The 22283-nt window shown below is 33.5% G+C and overlaps 1 protein-coding gene across 2 annotated transcripts in view; it reads left to right on the top strand.

The window, feature by feature from the left end:
* Nucleotides 1-22283, top strand: part of LOC106459339 (mediator of RNA polymerase II transcription subunit 13-like) — an 80897-nt gene that overhangs the window by 29489 nt on the left and 29125 nt on the right. Inside the window, exons 5-12 of one of the 2 annotated variants that reach the window (XM_022385817.1) lie at nt 2943-3088; nt 3773-3958; nt 4275-4737; nt 5186-5825; nt 6910-7157; nt 10746-10998; nt 13936-14163; nt 14775-14868. In XM_022385817.1, the coding sequence (XP_022241525.1) occupies nt 2943-3088; nt 3773-3958; nt 4275-4737; nt 5186-5825; nt 6910-7157; nt 10746-10998; nt 13936-14163; nt 14775-14868 (2258 nt within the window). Of the gene's footprint in view, nt 1-2942; nt 3089-3772; nt 3959-4274; nt 4738-5185; nt 5826-6906; nt 7158-10745; nt 10999-13935; nt 14164-14774; nt 14869-22283 lie in introns of both variants that reach the window. The other variant, XM_022385816.1, reaches the window with a different exon arrangement.

Here is a 22283-nt window from a genome sequence, read left to right as displayed (position 1 = left end):
TGGGTAAATATTTAAGTAGTTTTTTCTTTATTTTTATGGTAAATGTATACTACTTAGTAGTTCTTGCACATAAGTTACAAGATTTAAAACTGATGTTTTGATTTTTTCCTCTAAACTGGTTGTTCATTAAGTTAAAAAATCAGCAATATTAGAGTTAACCGCCATCAGAGGCATAGCTAGAGATACCTGTAACTTAAACTTCTAATGATCATATATTTTGTGATAATTAAATAAATGTTTCATTTAAGAAATAGTTTTAAGTTTTTATTTCATTAAATCAGGAAATGGCTTCGCATCAGTCTTTAGTCCAGTGTCATACTTACTGTTTATTATAAACTGCTTTTTAATATTGCTGCATCATTCCCCTTGAAAATTTACTTCTTGAAGTATGATGAATTAATTGTCCAAATTAGTTTGTCAGAGAGGAACACACCAAGATACTAAGAAATAAATCAAGGAAGAATCCATAGTAATATATTTAATACAATTTTATTTAGCAAAAAAAAAGCATGTTTCAGTATCTGGATAGGACCATCTGCTTCACCACTATCAAACAAGTAGTATAATAAGTGCTCCCATAGCCATATGATATGATAAATTCTCCCTCCCAACTTTGTTCATGGAAGAGGGTCCATTGTCTCCTCCTAATTCCGAATGCAGAATGGTCCCATCCTGGATCCTTGGTTGAGCTATGAGATATGATAAATTCTCCCTCCCAACTTTGTTCATGGAAGAGGGTCCATTGTCTCCTCCTAATTCCGAATGCAGAATGGTTCCATCCTGGATCCTTGGTTGAGCTTGTAGAAGCATTAAAGGAAAAAATAAACTAACTTGTTATAGTTTAATTGGAGTGGAATTTGAATAATTTCACCAGATCATTTCAAAGAAAGACTTCCATAAATATTGCTTTAATAATTGGAGACACTAGTGATCTCATAGGAAGTTAGTTTATTTGTTTATAGAAGTTAATTTTTTACTAGAAATAGGTGTTTCCTAATAACTTCTTAATAAATAGTCTCCTAAAGAAGAAGAGACCTCATGAAGGTCTTAGTTTTTAACAGAAATGCTGAAAGTATCGCTTCTTAAAAAAAACTGTTCTATATATAATTCCCATAATTAAATGTTCTTTGAAACACTAACAATATTTTTTTTTCTCTTGTTTCACTATAATTAATGCACTTGACAAGACTATTTTAACCTCCAAACCCATGAATAACATTGAGTATTTTTAATTCTCAGTCATTTTTCTTCTTGTGAATAAGTACATTTTTGTACCAAACTTAAACTTTTTTGTTTCTCAGGTTCCCTATAATTAATGCACTTGGCAAGACAAGTTTGTCCACTAAACCCATGAATAGTAGAGAGTATTTTTTATCTCAGTCCTTTATTTACGTTTTTGTACTGAACTTGAACTTTAATTTTAAAAATTAGTTGTTTTTTATGTGCTAGTGAAAGATACTATGTATATTAGAAATGAATAACTTAAAAATGACTCAATACAGTTCTAAACAATTGATAAAAATTGCAATAGGCATGCATTGGATGTTAAATTGTTACTGCTTTTACTGTTCTTTACACACAATTCTGCCATTTGAGTATAATTTAGCTTTTAAAAAATGCAAATAATTTAAATATGGATACTATTTCTGTAGCATGATTCATATAACAAAAGATTGTAATGTAGAATTGAATTTCTTAGGGAAAAATTACTTATGAAAAACTATAATTTAGGTCCAGTTTTTTATAGTTAATGTGTACAAGTAAATTGTAATATTTCATAACATAACACTTAAAATCAAACTTGTTTAATATGATTAATATAGTTCACACACACACACACATGCATGGATTTTTTATTGAAACAAATACTTTGTTAGATCTTTGTAAACGTTCACCAAAATTAAATGGACAGTAAACATTTTTGATAAAAATCACATAAAATACAGATATTTTTTACACATTCATCTAAATTTGTAAATGTTCATCAAAATTAAATGGATGATGAACATTGATGATAAAAATCACATAAAATGCAGATGTTTTTTTCACGTTCCTCTAAATTTGTCCATTTTAGATTTCAAATTTGCTTTCAGCATTTGAACTGTAATTTGTTATAGTCTTTGTATGGGAATAGCTTTTCAGAAAAACATGTCTCTTACTATCCAGCCTAATTAATGAATTTTGGGAGTTGTAAGATAGATGTAAAATGCTATTTTTACATACCTCTGTGTTGGAATCAAAATTAGCCAAATAAAGAGGAATGTAGAAAGTTAAAAAGGAAGAGAAATTTGTGTGATTTGTATCACAAATGTTATGCCTGTTGATTTCTAATGCTGTGCCAGCTTTTGACGTTTAAAATGTAACTTATTCAGCATAACATTTCAGAAAACATTTCTCTCATTGTCCAGTTCAACTGACAGGTTCAGGTATTGGCCTCTTGGACAATGACTTATAGGAGACAAGATATAGATCTCAAATGCTATTTCTGTCCATCTCTGATTTGGAGACTGAAATGGACAATTGAAGAGAAAAAAAAAAATCTGCAATTTATGTTATTTTTTGGCACAAATGTTAACACCTGTCAGTTTCTAATGCTTCATAAGATTTCGATATCCGGTCATCTATTACTGTACAAAGTAATTAGACATCAATTCTCATTAAGCATGTTTTAATTCTCTGAAAATACCAGCCAAAAGATATTTACCTTTAATACATTCAATCAATTATACTACTCAGAGGTAAATGTTAATCCATGGGTTAGGTCATCTATTACTGTACAAAGTAATTAGACATCAATTCTCATTAAGCATGTTTTAATTCTCTGAAAATACCAGCCAAAAGATATTTACCTTTAATACATTCAATCAATTATACTACTCAGAGGTAAATGTTAATCCATGGGTTAAGGGAATAACATATTTAGTTATATTTGTTGTTTATAGCATTCATTTCTCCTTCTCCTTCAAATTCTTTATTCATGGTGAAAGTACAGTCTGTACAGCTGTTGATGTCCGACAACATCCTGCTGTTTATAGACTAACCAGGAACCACCTGTTTCATGCACAGAGCTCCCACTCTGGTTTAGCCGGTAAGTAACCAGCTAGAGCATTCTTTTAAGAATGTAGGCTAGAACTGGATGGTTTCAAAATGGAATTTAAGTTAGCTAGATCTGATTAACACAAAGCAATTTGTTTCTGTACTTTTAATAATATTGTGGCTACTTCCTAAGAGGAATTAAAAAATGCTATAAAAAGCACAGTATTATTAACTTAAGTAACAGTTTATTGACCAAAGATATTCCAGTGTAAAGTCTGATAACAGCTACTTAAATATGTATGCTAATGAAGTATCGCTTTTTGGTATGTCCTTTACTGTTCTTTAGTTCACTAAATACCTTTTGTTTTGTTAATAAAATAATGTCTTAGTCACACTTTAAAATATGTTGATTTCTGTCCACTTTCTGTGGTCAGTGTTACATAAAAAGGGGATCTTCTATGAAGTAATGACTGAGAACTAAATATTATATTGCAATATCAGTCATATCCTGCAGTTTTATACTTTGAGAATATAAGAAACAGATTAAAAGTATAATTAAGAAGTTATTGTTACTAAAGAAAAAGATAACCTTGTAACAGTGAAAAAGAGAAGCAGATTACTATGAACAATGTAATAGTATTATGATAGTTAGAAATTTTGTTTTTCATAAGATTCTAGTGGTGATGATTTTGTGCAAAAATTAAACTTAAAAACATCACATGTTTTGAACTTCTAGTTATTCTGAGTCCATATGGAATGGCTGGAAGCTTGACTGGCCAGAGTTACAAAGAAACAGATTCTGGAACTCAGAGATTACTTGGAGAGTGGAGACAATTTTATCCATTGGCCAATAAGGATGAGAGCAGTAAGGACTGTAGTGGTGAAGATGATTCACTGCCTTGTGCTGTTGAAGTTATTGTTGGTTAGTTTTCTTCTACTTATACCTTGAAATACTGAAACACAAGATTATGCATAGCTGCAATGAAGGTATCCTTTAGTTTTGGGTTAACATGAATGTTACAGTGTGTAATTTTATGTACTCTAAGTGACTGTAGGTTTCATGATTGAGATTGCCATTTCAGAACATCTCCAGTGAATATTAATGGTCTATATTGTGTGTTTCTCAATATTTATTTTCCTCTTTACTCTTTCAGACATGTTAGATTTTACATTAATGTTCTGTTTGAATGCTTATATTACTGACATTTATTATAATTATACTGTATTCTGTATTTCAGGTGGGGTTAAAATGAGGTACCCTTCTTCTTATGTCTTAATTGCTGACATTGAAGAAGCCACGTTGTCAAGAACTTCAGTCCCTGTAAACCATGTTTCGGCAAGTAACATACCTAGCTTTCACTCTGCTGTGCAGCCGTCCCTCAAGTCTGGTTTTCATGGTGGTGTCCTGACTCCTCCAACATCCCCTCGTGATCCTTCAGCAATGATAGGAAATTATTCTACCACCAAGCACACTTCATTAAGTACAACATTGATTACAGGTTGCCAGCCACGTTTTTCAGTCTCTTTCAATTCACATATTCCTACTACATTTAGCATGAGATCGGGTGTTTGGCAAGACAGTACAACTTTCCATCGTGTAGGATTTGTACCTCCTCCAACAGAAAGCACTGGGGTAGAGGATGTGATTGGTCAATGGAACTTTTCTGATCCCTGTGAGCATGTGGATTGCTCATGCTATAGGTAAATTCAGTATTTTATTTTATTTTTTAAGTTTGAGTTATTGTCTTTACATGTTTACAAGATAATTGCTTAACGATTCTAGCATCTATTTTCTAAGCTAATTAAATTTCCAAATTTTTCGGAGTGCTGCAAATTTTTTCACAAAATGCAGATATGTAGTCAAGGAAGTAATTCACATAGAAAAGTTACTGAATAATGAATCATGAAAAGCATAAAGTAATTCAAGCTGTGAAGCTAATGTAAAAATTGTGAGTAAACGACCCGAGTGTGATAAAAATAAATAAAACATGGGCAGTTTTCTAGATGTGTGGAATGCTGTGTCTATAATTGGTTAATTAACGTCTTTAAAAATAATGTAGGATTGAGAATGAACTTATCCATTTTACTCTTCAAAAAAAAAAAAGATTTTGTCCAATTGAATAATTTCATTTCTCATGTGACTAAACAGGTGTAAGAATAAAGGAAAAAGTGGAGTTTCTAACAAGTCAGGGTTGGGGAATAATAGTTTAGGAAACCTTCCAAGTCAAGGTGTCCCCACTAGTGATGGAGAAAATGTTGGGAAAACAACTCTGACAAGTACATCTACTGCTAATGCTTCCCGTAAAGGAGACAAGTGTGATAAAGAAAGATCTCAAGCACGTGCTTTCCGAGGAACATTCCCTTTTCACAAGCGAAATCAACCTTTGGAAGGACTTGATGCTGTTGATCTAGACAGCTGTTTTTCATCTCGATTCTTAGATATTTCGTCGGGAAGCCCCGGTACCATGACATCAGGTTCCAACTCGAACATTATGTTTAACTACAGATCTGGGGTAGTGGCTCCATCCACACCTTGTACCTTACCTCATTTAAACACTACACACACTCAGCCTTCATCTGTTGATTCTGCTCATCCTGGGACCCCCACACCAAGTTTACTTGAAGGCCCTAATTCTCAGGACCCAACAATGCCCACTCTTTCACCCCATCCACCACATATAAAGGAAGAATATGAATCTCAGGACCAAGTAATCCATACTCATAGTCCTGCAGTTTCAACAGTTACTGTCAATACCAGTAGCATGAGGGATAAACCTCCAACTGATCAGGTCAGTGGAATTACCAACATTTTCACAAGAAAATTTTTTCATGCCTTAATTTTTAATAATATCAATAAATTGGATGATGGTATCCATTCAGAATTCAGATTGTTTTTTGCATATTACAGTAATCAAACTAAAAGCACATTATACAGTTAAAGGTCGTATAAATCTTCTTGTCTTATAATAATTTTGGGTCTTGTTTTTTTATTTTTATAATCTTAGTGAAAAAGGACACTTGAAAAATTATTTAATATATAAGTTAATTCCTTTCACGTTAGATCAATCTGTTGGACTTACTTGAGTTCGTTGGTAACTTTTAAGCCTATGAGCCTTTTTTCTTCAAAGGATTGGTACAAACATGAAATAAATACTGTTGATTTTCCTGGTCATTGCTTCATTCATACAAAATATTAGAAAACAATATTACATGAAAGGTTCATCACTGTTGTTGCTGCCACAGCTGGCAAACTTCTGTTATGTACTATTTTTACTAGTATCTTCTGGTTATCCTCAGACAGCTTAGTTAAATAAAGAAAAATATAAAGTTTCCAAGGATGATAAATAATATATGAACATTCTGCTTCAGCATGGAGGGGTCCTTTCTCTTCCATAAATATGAGCATACTGATAACTAGTTAATAAAGATAGCTAAAATACAACCAAAAATATCTGTTTGGATCTTTTTTTTCATTTTCTCTGGATGTTGTTTCAACAACAGCTTGTGTGTGATAGAAGTTGTTTCTATGTATTTTGTAAATTTATGAAATATCATATAATGTTGGCATAAACATAAATAAGACAAGTATTCAACACCTGACAATTTATGTGAAGAAAGGAGTAGAAGTCATCATAGCAAACATGTATAATTACTATAATTGAAAAAAAAGATATTAACTGTATTATTTAATTTGAAAAAATATAAGCAGATTTTTTTTCTCTGAAAAAATACCATATCTAATTGTTTTAGCCAGTGAAGAATTTCAAGTGGAATTTTAATAATTTGTAAGGTATAACTTAAATAATATGAATTCTGAATTAAGTGAACATATGATTATGCAGAACATTTTTACATTAATTATTTGAACAGCAGGTCACGTCACCGTACCATACTTCCCTAAGTGTAGGAGATGCTAGCAAGACATCTGAGGGCTCACCAGCTACAACAGTAGTGAATCACTGGTCAGCAGTTGACGATCCTGTAGTAGGTTCCCAGCCCAAACTTTCTGCCCAAGGTTTAAAAAGGCCAGTATTACCATTCAAAACTGAACTTGTTGAGCTGGAAGAGGAGGTTCAAACTAAACTTTTGTACGATTTCTGTAGCATACAGTCAGTTACTTGGTAAGTTTTTATCTAATTTTAAAAGCTGAACTGGTGGATTAAGGTTGTTTGTTATCAGAAGTGATTATTTTATAATATTTGGTTACGGTAAAACGTCATTAATCCAAAAGCACTTTTAATTAAGTTGTTCCTCCAGATTATCAAAACATTAGGATAATTGAATCAGTCTCTTTGAATATAGTGGATACTTAATAGCATGCATTATTAATCAGTGAATGAAAAAAGGTTGGCATGCAACTAGTAAAGAGAAGACATCTTTATGTACAACAAACTTATCAGTTTATTATTTTATATGTTGTCAGTAGTTGCACAAGTTGCATAACCATAATGGCACATTATGTCATTATCTTCACATATATCATCATTATGTCCAAACCAGTGACTTGCTTATAGAATACAAAATATGTAATACATAAATTGCTATTTTGTATAAATAAACATAATGTTTTAATGATACTGATATTTCTAGATGTCTTTGCTTTGGAGCACTATGATTTGACATGATAGTAGTATTAATCATTCTGAAGATCTTTTGATATCTGTGTAGTTCATATGTAAAACCTTACTGTGAAGGTCATTCTCAGAAAATTGTCATAAACCAGTATTCAGTGGAAGTAAAAGTTGTTCTTCAGAAATATTGTCATAAACTGGTATCCACTGGAAGTAAAAGTTGTTCTTCAGAAATATTGTCATAAACCAGTATTCAGTGGAAGTAAAAGTTGTTCTTCAGAAATATTGTCATAAACTGGTATCCACTGGAAGTAAAAGTTGTTCTTCAGAAATATTGTCATAAACTGGTATCCACTGGAAGTAAAAGTTGTTCTTCAGAAATATTGTCATAAACTGGTATCCACTGGAAGTAAAAGTTGTTCTTCAGAAATATTGTCATAAACTGGTATCCACTGGAAGTAAAAGTTGTTCTTCAGAAATATTGTCATAAACTGGTATACGCTATGAGTACAAGTAGCTTGTATAAGTAATTATCATCTTGTTTTCTGTCCTGATCAACTCGTACTTGACTCGTGGCATCATGTATGGATTACTGAACTATATACCCACAGGAAATGCATGTTTGTTATGAGAAGTAGCTGTTCAGATTCAGAATGTGAATATATGAATTATTGGTTAAATTTCCTATTGTGAATATGAAAGATCATCCAGATTGTTGTTGTATGGACTGTCGGGGTTTAATTGTGTTATTTTATGGAGTGGTTTACCATGTTCGGGCTCTTTTATCTCTGAACATTCATCTTGGGATTTTGTTGATGATGATGAACAAACCCATCATCCACTCAACAGCAAAATGCTATACAGAATTTCTAAAAGAAAAGAATCAGCTCAAAGCAAAGTTGGTTTGTAATAATAAAAGAATGGATTTAAAAATTTGGGGAGATTGTATTAGAAAACTCCATTTTTTTTATTTTAAATTAAACAAGTGATAGCTTACACTAACTATGTAGAGTTGAAGTCTTTGTTTGTCAAGGGGTCAAAAAACAGGTTATGTCAACCTGTATATTTGCTATTTAATTAAGAAATTATGTTTCCAAACACTGGCAAAGAGTGAGGCCTTGCTATCCAATTCAATTTTGTAGTATTCTTAACCCTTTGTTTACTATAACTTGGTACTGCTACTATTTCTTTTTCAAAGACCATATGGGCACACCCATTGTTAGTCAGATCTAAGAAAACTGTTTTATTTATTTATTTGTTTTTGCAATTTGAATCAATAAGATAATCTGTTTTCATTCAAAATAATATAAAACCATTTTCTAAATTCACTGCAGTTTCCTTCCTTTTTTTTTTAAACTCATATTTTTGAATGCCGGTCACGATTTGTAGTCTTAGCAGTGCCAAAACCCCTTGGTATCTTGTATATACCAACTGAAGTAATTTTGATTCAAAACTTTGTGAAACGTTTTTGGCTTTTTATTCTTTAATTTTTCATTGGTGTTTTGTTTCTGGCCAGAATTTTACTCAAATTTTGCCAAATGTTTTATGCCAATTTGCTAGAGTTGCTTAAGTGAATGAGGAATATCGAATACCATTATGGGCAACAATATATAAGTTTGATTTGATTGTAGACTTAAAATACAATTATATCTGTAAATTAATAAGTAATTCAAAATGATACCACTTTATGGTACATACCTTGCATAATTATTGATTACCTTCTGTGTCAAATAGCTCAATGAAATATATAGCAATCCATCTGCCGAGAAATGACACAATACCTTTTCCAGTCATCATTAATACTCTTTTGTAATCCTCTGATAATATTTAATCCAATTATGTTTATCAGTACAAAATACAGTCAAATTTTTTTACTTTTTTTGTACACAAATTATTGATAACAACCAATGTATGTAATTAGTATTAACTCTTTCAACTCATGGTCCGTGGGACCAACCTCATAACCATTTTGTATTTGTTATAGTTTTCATGCTATAACTTTTAACTTATTAAGCAAATGTTATTGAAATTTGGCAGTTTATCAGTAAACATTACAATGCTTTCATACGTAAAATATCAAATATTTTTATTAAGTCTTAAGGTTTGTAAAGCAATGTTTCTCTCATGCTTTTTTTTTTCTTTTCACATCTTGCCTATCTATCATGCAAAGTAATTTTCACCTTAACATTAAAAATACTTTTATGCATCAGAAAATTTCAAAATTTCATGTGCAAAATCTTTATAATGTCCAAATAGTTATCAAATTTTTCTTAAGATATTCCCCGGCCCAGTTTCCATCTCACCCTCACTACCATTCTCTGTTATCTCTCATCCATCTACCTCTTTCAGTTGACTCACTGTATACGGTCTGACGCATCTTAGCCACTCTACACCATCTGATATGTACAATTACAGGTTGGATGTGCATCTTTTCCACCCAATTTAGTGACACTTATCTTGACTGAGGGCAAAGAGTATACCAGGTACAGATGGGGTATGGTCTCCCACGAGTGTGACCCTATACATTATTGTGTCACATTACATGGGTGGTTCTCTTCAGGTAACTTCCGAAGAGTGCTCATCTAGGTAACTTTTGCACTGGTCCTCCCACCATTTCATTGTGGGATACTAGCTATTATGTGAGTGGAAGTTAGGTACGGTATCAGAAGTTAACATTTTCTTACACTTAAAATGTATTTCCGATAGATACTTCCACTCACACTTCCCACCAATTCTCCCCACTTCCGGGGCATCTTTTTTGCCTAAGCTTGAAGTTATGGTTGTGCTAGGAGGGTGTATCACACTCCTATTGGTGGAGAGTTGTTGCATGCTCACTTGCAAACTACAGCACATCTATATCATGTGAGGGTAGGTGGGAGTATCATGGTTATTGGCAAGTAAAAATTGTGTAAATAGAGTGCAGCACAAGTCAAGAAAAGCTATTATATTAGAGGTAAGCATGTATCAGAAATACACTTTCAGTGTATGAAAATGTTAACTTTTATATCTTTATTGAGATAAAACATCATTCATGGTACACTTATTGGTTATTGTGTTAAACACACATAATTTGTATGACATAACTGGTCAATTAAATTGATTATTGGATTGTATTATTATTATTCTTTCAATTTCTAGGGATCTTCCAGCCAATAAAAGGAGAAAAAGGACAGGATCTGATTCCTGCTGCAAGCAAGAAAATCTCAACAATCCAATTAGTCCCTACCCCTTTTTGGGACCTGGTCCTGGTCCAAAACAGTCTGAAGAAACTGAATCTTTGCCTGCCAAACCAAAGGATCCTTATGAGTTTAATGTTGAGTTTGAAGAATACAAAGTGAATCCTGCTTCAAGTGGATCAACATTCAGAGTTAAAATGGATATTGTATGTAAGGTTAGTGGTTGCAGTAATTTAATTTTGTAGAAATATTAATGAGTTTTCTAATGTAAGTTTGTCATTAATAGTCTTAGTGTTGAAGGGTTTTTAATTTTGTAAACTTGGTTATTTTTATCATATTCATAATAATATTTTAAAAAGTTAAGTTCTAATAGAACCTCAATATTTTGCATGGCGGTACAAAAAATTGTAAAATCATTGTTGTTTTGAGGGAAATGTAACTGACAGTAACCTCTTTGTTGGTCCCCTGGTGGGACAGTTGTAAGTCTTAGAATTTACAATGCTAGAATCAGGGGTTCAATTCCCCTTGGTGGACACAGCTGATAGCCCGATGAGGCTTTGTTATAAGAAAACACGCACACCTGCATGTTGTATGAAAGATTAACAGTTTTAGGTTTTGACTGCTGTAATATCATGGTTTTTGTGTTGGGTGAAACAGAACTGACAGTAACCTGCATGTTGTATGAAAGATTAACAGTTTTAGGTTTTGACTGCTGTAATATCATAGTTTTTGTGTTGGGTGAAACAGAAATGACAGTAACCTGCATGTTGTATGAAAAGTTAATAGTTTTAGATTTTGACTATGTTGTAATATCCTGGTTCTTTTCATTGGGTAAAACAGAACTGATGGTAACCCAATTCTTGTAGGAAAGATTAATACTATTGGGCATTCTGCAGGCAGTATTTGTACATATGTAGCTGCAGTATCATAAATCACTTATGCCATGTGTTATCCAAATAAAATTTTTGTATGTGATAGTTTATTTAATATTTTAGTATTCTGTGAGTAATGTTTAGATACACTATAAGGCACTCTTCTGGTTATATTATGTGAAACTGAGAATTGAAAGTAACTTCTGTATAGGTCGATATAAACTAACGGAGCTTTAATTGAATATTCAGTTTTTATAAATAAAAGGTTTTGAATTGTTAAAGTTTTTATTATATGCTAATACATCTGTTAATGAATCCTCTGGGAACGAAGCTCCTTTATAATGAATTCAGCCATGGAGGGCCCCTTCGCCTCCCTAATTTTGCAAAAAAAAAAAATCGAAAAAAAAAAAGAAATCTTCAGAAATCATAGGAAGTGATTTAAAAGAGTAAAATTTTAAATGCTACACATGCCTTGTAAATGCAACCAAGTGGGTTTTGTTTACATTATCAGCAACCAATCAGTGAAGAGCTTTACGAGTCTGCCCAATCAGCAGCATGCTTTGCAAGTCTTCCCTCTCCTGCCTGCCATTTGCTTGAGCTTCTCTTATTGGTAATGTTACCATGTTTTTTTTTGCTGTGATAAATTGATTTTATTACTCCCATTATGACATCCAAATGACCATCTAGTGTAGTGCTAGTAGATTTACTGGGCAAAAAGTGCAGAGTAAATCCATCTCTTTGGAAATTAAAATGCAAATACGAGTGGTGGTAACATAATGCTAGCTCCGAGAGAAGTCGGTGGTAAGTGTTATTTTATTATCTTGTTTAATGTATTTTTAATATGTATTTCTTTTGTATACATATTGTTTTCAGTCACATTTTAACCTTATTTTTGTTTGTATTTAATGATGTTTATTTATTGCACCCCCTTCTCTGAAGTCCTGGAAATTATCCCTATATCTCCAATGTTATATTTACCTCTGGTAACAAAGTGATGTCATGGAACAAAACTATTTTGTTGCCAGAAGAATTACTGTATTGGATTTTGTTTTGAATGTATTTTCATTGACTCATTTAACCCTTAAATTATTGCCTTGTTTTTATACTGTTCACTGTTAATATGGAGGAGAATTTTCTGCCAGTTATTGAATTTTGAAATTTTTAATGTTTCTGAATGTTTTCATGAATTCAGCAACAATTCACTCAGGAACTTAACACACTAAACTTGAGTTTTTGCAAATAAGCACCATCATATTTTAGTTTCACACAACAGGGATGTATTCTCTGTGTTTAGATATTTTGCATATTACTACAGCATTTGTTTTTTGACCAATCAAAATCTCATTAATACATTTTCACAAGTTTATGAAATGTGTTTACAAAGTGGATTTTTCCCGAAAACAGTCATTTAGAATTTATATGGCAGTTTAATCTAGAGACAGGATTAAAGTAAAAAGTGGCAAAGGTTATTGAGCAACATGATGAAACAAAGGAAAGATAAGCTGATAGTTTGGTAAAAAAACAAATTGAAATGGTACTGGTTGGAGAAGGAACTAAAAATTACATTTGTTGTTGGGTGAAGTCAAAAGCTGGGAGAATTTAAAAGGTTGATTTATCAGGAAAAGCTTTATGTGTAATATTCAAGAAGTTTATAAACTATATTTCACAGGGTTGCCCTATAAAATTTAGACACATGGAACTAATAAAAAACACAGAGCTGTTCAAATGATTAACCACATTTGGCTAATTTACTGTAAATTTAAAGGCATCATATCTTTTAAATGTACGAAACAAGACAGGAGCATGCTCCTGGGTCTCTCTACCAGTGCCTAGCATTGGATTCAAAATGCTTTTAATTTTTTTTCTTTTTTGTCTCTTCTTATCCCTGAACTGGTGAGGTCTACATTTTGTATGACACTGAATAATTACATAAGTATTTTTTTTTATGTAAAATACATAGGGGATCAAGCAGTAATTAGTGGGACTAATGTAAAATACCTGCACACTCTTCAATCGTGTAAAGGCCCTCCTAATGATTTATAGAGGCCCCAATGTACTGATCCAGCTCCTCCATTATCTCCAATTACATCTATAGCTTCCCAAAAAAGGGAGAGGAGGTCCTTACCCCAAAACAAACCTCATTAGGACACCTACCACTGGTAATTTAAGATTATGTCACTTCATAGGTAAAAAGTAATATATAATCACATAAGTACTTTTTTTTTCCATGTAACTTATAGCTTAATCTGTGTTCTGATGAAAACCTAAATATACTTCCAGGAAGAAGAAAAGCCAAAAGAACAAGTAGTACCAGCCCCAACATCAGAAGCCACAGTCTTAGATCAGCCTAAAAGTAATTCAGTAAGTGAACTTTCATCGGTGACATCCCCACTTACACCACGCACTCAAGGTTCCAGCTTTACAAAAGTGGAGCACCTCCAACTCACTGGACGAGACTTGGAGAACATATTTGATAGCTGTTCATCTGATGACAGCAATGGTGATTTGGTAGGTAATTTAGATTCTTCAATAACAAATCTGTATGATATCATATTATTGGACTGAGTTTTTTTTGCTAACGAATTATTTTTGTTTCATAACATTAAAAATTGATCAATGAGTAACTAATAATGTTCTTTAAGGTCCTACTTGTGAATAAAAAGGTTAAAGCGTTTAGTAAGTCAAGTTAAAAACTAGTCTAGTATCCATCATGTCAAATATTTTACATATTGCCCAAATTTTTGCTTTTGGATGTCTACTTGGACCTCTTCTGAAATGTTTTAAAAGCAAAAGACAGTAGAGTAAAGATAAAAATTTACTTGGCGGTACTTGGTAATCTTTTTATTGTCAATATAACTTTGAAATTTCAGTGTTCATTATACCACTTAACCTGATAGTTTATTCTGTTGTTAAAGCCTATCAAATACTTTATAAATTTGAATGGTTATAAAAAATATATTTTATGAAAATGTAACAATGAGTTCAGAAAAAAGAATGTCAGAAGATTTTCTTTTCACTTTCATAAAAGTTTGAAATATTTTGACTAGTTTCTTTGAGAAAATATTATCATGATGATCTGAAATGGTAAAGCCAGTATGTTAATTTCTTTTCATATCCAGCTGACTCCTGGAGCACCTAAAATGATTAATAGTGACGACCAACAGTCTGGAAAGTCCAGTAAGAACAATACATATAATACAGGTGGAATTCTTGGTTAGTATAGAAACCCCTTATTTGTGTTTGATTGATTATAAATATTAGTGTTTCTAAAATACACTACTCAGAAACTAAGAAATATATCATTATGTAAATCTGTTGGTAAGGATGAAATTTTGTAATAGAAAAGATACTTACTTATGTTGGAGTTGACAAAGTTACCTTTGGTGTAAATGATAAATCTATCAATTTATATTGAAATCATGAACATTTTTTCAAGATTATAAATATATTATAAAAGATAGTTATCGTACAATTTAAGAAGTATTATATTAGGCCAAAGACAATTTAATTTCATTTTAAAATCCATCTAAAAGTCCAAAGTAGCTAGGGCCAAACGTGGCCTAGTGGTTAGTATAATGATCTATGGATCTGCAGGTCCATTGTTCAAGTCTTGTTACTGCCAAAAACTATAATTGCTCTCAACACTTTAGGATTTTGGGTGTGTTATAAGGGTAATGGTCAAGTCCCAGTATTTGATCAGACAAGAGTAACCCAAGAGTTAGCTGTGAGTGCTATCTAGAGCTGGGTGATTAACTTGATAAATCCATTATCTATGAGCATTGATAATGTTGATAAATGCCAGTAAAAGTATTAATTAATCAAAATTATAATTAAATTGATAATGTCTTGATAGTAATCATTTACTCGAAATTAGTGTTTCCAGTTATTACTGTTTTTCATCATTCCAACTATCCAAGGAGTCAAAACATTGCCATTATGATTTCTCATTTTTACTTTGATTAATTCAAGTTTGTTCAGCTTTGGGCCTGCATGACGCGGCAATTATGGTGGTTGCCTTGTGGTTTGAGGATCTCGGGTTCAATTCCTGTTGCCACCAACATGCTTTCTTCTGTTGCTGTGGGGGAGGGGGTGTTATATTTGTTGTTGTTTTTTTAGTTATGGCAAAGCTACTATTAAAGGCTCTCTGCCACTTTCCCTAATTTTGAACTGCCAACCAGAGGGAAAGCAACTGGCAAGCAACATCCATTGCCAATTCTTGGGCTACTTATTACCAACTAATAGGATTGACCATCGCATTATAATGCCCAAGAGTTTGACAATGAGTGCTGTTGGCCAGTTGTCTTCTCCCTGATTGGCAGTTCAAAATTAGAGATGGTGACTGATAGCTTAGTAGCTTTGTCATAACTTAAATAAGTTTGTTCAGCTTTAGATATATACCAACTGAACTGAACTCGTGTATGACACAATAACTAGTGCTACTTCAATTAGTATGACTGTATGGTATTGTATGTACATAACTCACAAATGTGAAGGTGTGGCATAGTGGTCGTTTATTGTATAAATAGTCACAGTGATGCCTATTTTTTGTGTTTACCTTGGCTGATCTAAACAGTAATGAAGCTTTAACTTAATATATTGCTCACTTATTACAACCTACAAATATAACTAGTATTACTAAGAGTGAGATTGCTTTAATAAAAAACAACTATGACAAGTTAATACTCTTTATTCGCTGAGAAAAAATTTTGATTCCAAAACATACCTCTACTGACATGTAGCTATTACACAACCTCCAGGGTTTCATCTTTGCCCATCTAAGCATTGATCTGATTTTTTCTCACTTGCTCCAGTCTTTTATACCCCACTCTATTTCGCTTGACGATATTTATTTGTCTATGATACTCTCCACCTATACCAATGTGCTCTCTACTGTATATAAGCACCTCATTCAGATAATTTTATCACTTTTTCCAAACAAAGCATTTAGACACGGGTTTTCTAAAGAAGTGCTGTGATAGTTACCTTCCTTGATTGCAATTTTTCCGCCGCTTAGTTGATTTCTGTACAATTATATTTTGATGAATCTCAAAACAAAACAAAAAAAGAGTATTTTTCTTTTTCGATTGACCAGCGGTATGAATTCTCAGATTATTATTTCTGGCATGGAAGTAAATCATGTCTTTCCTATCCCACATCTAATATCTAGCATAGCACCACAATTGGGGGGAGGGGGGGGCACTCTCAGTTGAGATTGTAAATAACCTTATTCCTCCATGGTGCTCCTTCAGGGAGCTCTGAGGCTGCAATTGAGGGTGATCCTCGACATTCTGGAGAGAATTTAGATTTGCTTTTTCCTGCACCTTTTTTGTCTGTTGGCTTTTCAGTCCCCCTTTGGGACAGTGGTGAGCTTGCCAGCTTGCAACACTGGAATCAGGGATTCAATTCCTTGTACTGGATGCAGCAGATAGACCAACATTGCTTTGCTCTCACAAAATAAACATACCTAATTAAATGTTTTTTCAATCAATATTAATTAACTCAGTTTTTAAATGAATGTCTAAGGACTTACAACTCTAACCTTTTGTTTTCCTTATACTACAATTGTTGGAAGCATCTCAGGTTCACCACCTTTGTTGATGACGAGTTGGAACCATTGTTAACATGTACTTTGGTTTGATTGTCAGCTTCTACACTCATCCCTGTTGTCATTGGCATCTCAAATTTCATTGGCTTCTATTCGAGAGTCCCAACCCCCGACATCAGCCCCTCGCTACATTGGTACCCAGAATATATTCTGTCTTTATCCACGGGTTCTGCTATTCAGTTGGATCACCACCAGTGGCATTGGTGCTTATTGTCTGCTTTCATGGTCTATGAGGTATAGACTCTCAGTATTTTTGGACATGGGGTACCCTTACCCATAGATCCAAGAGCATACAGGTCCTTGAGTCAGATCTTCACCACTGTTATCCACCCATCCTATAGGATTTCTATCTTCTAGAGACCCTCATTAATTGGAATTTAATTCTAGGGCTAGCGCTATCAGTGTTTGGCTGGTCTGGGGGTAGTGAGAGAGTTGTGCTAGTTCTTCCAGGGTTTTATTCCCATTGGTTCTTGGGCCTAGAAAGACAGGAGATTGGTGTCCCATCATCATTCTTTTTCATCTGTATCCAGGCCTCAATTCTCCAAGTTTCATAGGTTACTCATTCCTCAAACTGTGTTGACATTTTTTACTGGGATTGTGGATGCCCAAGTTTGTACTTGGTGCCTAAGTGCACATTGCCATAGTGGTGGCATCCCACCACTATCAGCATTTTTTGCACACAAGGGCTAGATACTGCAGTTCAAGGTTTTTACCTTTGGACTAGCATAGGCTTCTACATGGGTTCTGCCGATTCATATGAATTTTTTTCTTGGCACATCCATTCCACAGCTCTGTGCACACACACACCATTACATAAGTGAATGGTTACTGCTGGCACCATCTCCTCTATTGTCAGAACAGCACATCTGGATTCTACTTTCAGAACCCACCAAGGCAGGCTTCATTCTCAGAGCTGAGACATCTATTCTTGCTTCAATTCAATATGTCATCAGTCTGGATATTTTTTTCATCTTGTCTCTCAGTCGGGCTTAGCTGACTCACATCTGGCTTCGCACTATGGAACAGGAAACCGACTCTTACTCATCTTTTCTCCCACTACACAGTTGGTTCTTTCTTTTCTAGGAATCTGAGCTCAATTGAATCCCTAATGCCTTTGGGACATGTGATCCTTTACATGGTCTTTATGCAAATGAGGAATCATAGACTCACTGGATTCCCCAGTTTCCTTAGTCTGGATCATTCTTCTCTCTTGGGGGTTGTTAAGTCCGGATGCTACTAAGCTATGGGTTCCTATACTGACCCCTCATCCAAAGTTCCATCTCTTCATAAATGTCTCGCTTCATAGCTAGGCTACATGTACCAACAGTCAGGAATTACAGGGATGACGAGGCTTCCCTACATATTGTTTTAGTCCTTCTTGCTCTTCCAAAGGCAATGCTTCATGGTCTGGGCTTATTATGGGGAAAATTGTCAGGCTTCACACTGACAGGAACTTTCAGGCATCTTCAGGTGGAGGATAAGGTTTGTCTGGTTCAGTGTTGCTTACTTTCTTATCGTAATTGTGATTGCTCAGAATGCATCTCTCTATGGATAAGATTAGGATCCACACATAAATATATATATATATATATATATTTATGTAATGTTGTGGTCCAATTACCCTAACCACCAACATGAGATATTGGGACGAGGACCCTTTTATTCCAACTCCGGGTAGTTCAACCTCAGCTATTTGGTTGGGGCTGGCTTACAGTGATAATCACTCATGTACAATTCCATCCTTGATACAGGAACTAAGTTCAGGGTGAAGAGCATACCTGTTCTGGATGTAGTGTGGCTCCCCCACTCAGGTACCAATGTTATCTTGGTATACCCTTGATCTATGAAGATGCTTTATGTATGGATAATGCCTTCACTGGACCCTCCACCTTCTCAACGTGGGATTCTAGCTGTAAGTGTCAGCGGAGTAAATATGTTTTGTAAGTTAACATCTTCCTTAATTGAAAATGTATTTCCAATAATTCTTTCTTCCTCTGACACTCTCCCACCCTTCCTCCCCACTAAGAGCTGGTGCTAGAGACTGGGATTGTGTCAGTCTCAAAAAAGTGATAAAATTATCTCAATGAGGTAAATACAGTACCAGGATAGAGGGTGTATTGATGTAGGTAGAGAGTATCACAAGACAAATATCTCCAAGGGCAGTTGAGTGGGGTATAAAGGCCTGAAGCAAGTGAGAAAAAAAATCAGACCAATGCTTAGATGGACAAAGATGAATCCCTGGAGGTTGAGTAATAGCTATAAGTGTCAGTGGGGGGTAAGTATTATTGGAAATACATTTTCAATTTCAGAAAATGGCTACTTTCTGAATAATCAGCTCATTTAATTTTGTTTGTCAGAAAGTACTAAACGTAAACTAATTACATTCTGTCAGTATGTAATATCGTTAAGTCATTAATCTTCTTATTCCTGTTATGATCTAATGATGTTAACTTGTATACAGGAATAAGACTTTTGTTTAATTACAACTAGCTCTAGCTAGATAGGAAGCACTGAAAAATATGTCTGTTGTCACATGCTTCTTAAATACTGTCTACCTAGTACAGTAAGCTTTAAATTGTTTGATGTATTTATTCCTCAGCACACAATGTTTCAACAGTTTCTTACAGCCTGTACTGTACAACTTAAATACATTAGTTTATTGTGTTCCCTCTAAACTTCCCTCTGTATTAACTTCTTGCTTAAAAGCATGTTTTTATCCATATAAAGTGGTTAATTATTTTTAAAATTTTTCATGCAGATGATGGGATGAGAAAGAGTTTCTGAAACATTGGTAATTGAAGATTTTTTGGTATTATCATGAATTTAGTATTTCATATAAAACATCGATTTCCACCTTATGAATCATTTTAATCTTTGCAAAGAGGTCATCTAGTATCATCAAACGTTTTCTGCCAAATAGTAAACGTTTTATATCTTTGTTTTTTTAGGATCGGAGTGAATTTGTTTTCACTGAATTATAAATTATCTATCACACAATGTGACAAAAATCATTGCTAGCAGCATTTCCGTTAACTGGTAAATACCCATCAGCAACGGTTTCAAAAGGTAGTTAAGCGGCAGAGACCGAAGCCGTCGGTGACTTTGACTGACAGCAAAAGTTCTGTGACGGCAGCTAGAAACATTGACTGTCACTAACAAGAGCAAGTGAGTGTGCCTCTAGACTACACCCTTAACCCTATTACGACCAGTGAGAAGCTTTCTGCTGTCGAGTGCATACCAAATTTCAAAATTTCAGTAAAAAATCTAATATTAACTATTTTAACCATTTTTTTTATTCAAGATTATGAAAGAATTAATATTTTGTAAATTTGCAAAATTTATTTAGTGTAATTTGCCAAAAAAGTAAACAAATATTTAAAGTTTGATCTCTGCGCAGCTACAAACAATGCCCTTATAAATCTTTTTTAGATTTTTTCTACCTGTCCTAAGGTATTGGTTTATATTTACTCAGAAACTGTCATTCCTTAGGAATGGACTTATTCATTTTTTTTGTTTCTCATGTGATTTTCTTTTTCTGTCGGTGATTTTATTTCAAAACCGTGTGTAGAGAGGCTTTATGATGTCACACCAAGTGGGTTGGACATTAATTAATAAATCTTAGTCTCAGAACAAGATAGAACCAAGGTTAAAGCTAAAAATGATTGAATTGAAAAAATTCTTGGTTATATTTGTCAGTTTAAAGTAAATAAGATGGGTTAAGCAGTAACATTTGGTTTCTGAGATAGTGACTAGCAGAAGTTCTTATAGTGGAGTACATAGGATTCATATAAGAAATTTAAAAAACTTAGGAACAAGCCATAAACCTTGGAATATTTTATAGCTTCTTTTGATGCTATAAAGAGTTCATGATAATTTTTTTGTCTTATGTAATGTCTGTTAAAAAGCCACAGGAATACTGTTATATGAGAAGACATAAGTAAGGATATTTAGGGTTGTGAGTACAGTAAGCTAAGAGTTCTGCGACAGTAAATTATTCAGATGATACAAAACCTTTTTTATTTTTGTTTATTAATAAAACTATTGTAACTCAAACAATACATACAGGTATAAGAACTCTTTAGATATTAGAAACAAATGATCGTTATTAGAGTGGAATTGTGCTTGACCAAAAGTATAATTGGAAAAATATCACATATGTCAGATTAGGCCTAGGATATGAGTGCAGGTTATGTTTATACCAATCAATGCTTTTACTTGTCATTGTTGTTTTATGCTATATTTATGGCTACATAAATGCTTTGGTAGGTACAAATAAATAACTGATGAAAATAAAGTAAGTTCGAATTGACTGGACATATAAAATGGAACTTTTTGATCACTAATATTAAAAAAAAAGTTTTATTCATTTCTTTTATATTCTGTAGTAGTTGCCTTCATTTTATGTAAGAACTTGTATGAACAAATGGAAAATGGATATGCTGTTACTAGAACAACACAGACATAACAGTTATAATTTTATTGAAGAAATAGCTCTATTGGATACATGTACAAGATTTTAGGCACACAATTAAAAACTTTTATGATGACTGGAAGTATTTTTTAAAAGCAGCATTTCACAACACAATTTCTGAAAATTTACAACCTAAAATGTTATACAAATACCAAACCAGATTATTTAGTTTTAATCAAGCACAAATGTCATCTACAAAGTGTGTATCAAATTTTGTGTGATTAGGTTTAACATTTTAAATGTAAAAACAAAGCAAATGGGGGTGACAGTGTTACTCTGCTGGTCTGGAAAGTGTTGAAGGCACATGCAATTGAATGTGTGTGGTTGACTGAGTGTTTCCTGACTATTGGCACATGTTCTCCTCCTTTCATTCCAACAAAACTTTTAGCTTATTGGTTGAAATGCCTTGCTAAACATTAACCAGCAGCTTTTCTCAAGAATGCAGAAACAAGTGAAAAAGAAATTATAGGTGGGGAGCTGTCCGAGGAGTCTGAGAAGCTGTGGCAGACAGGTGACTCTGAAAGGGATTGAACTACAAGTAACAAAGCATTC

Source organism: Limulus polyphemus, unplaced genomic scaffold (assembly GCF_000517525.1).
Source record: "Limulus polyphemus unplaced genomic scaffold, Limulus_polyphemus-2.1.2 Scaffold595, whole genome shotgun sequence".
NCBI lineage: Eukaryota > Metazoa > Arthropoda > Merostomata > Xiphosura > Limulidae > Limulus > Limulus polyphemus.
This window is presented reverse-complemented; position numbering and strand designations above follow the sequence as displayed.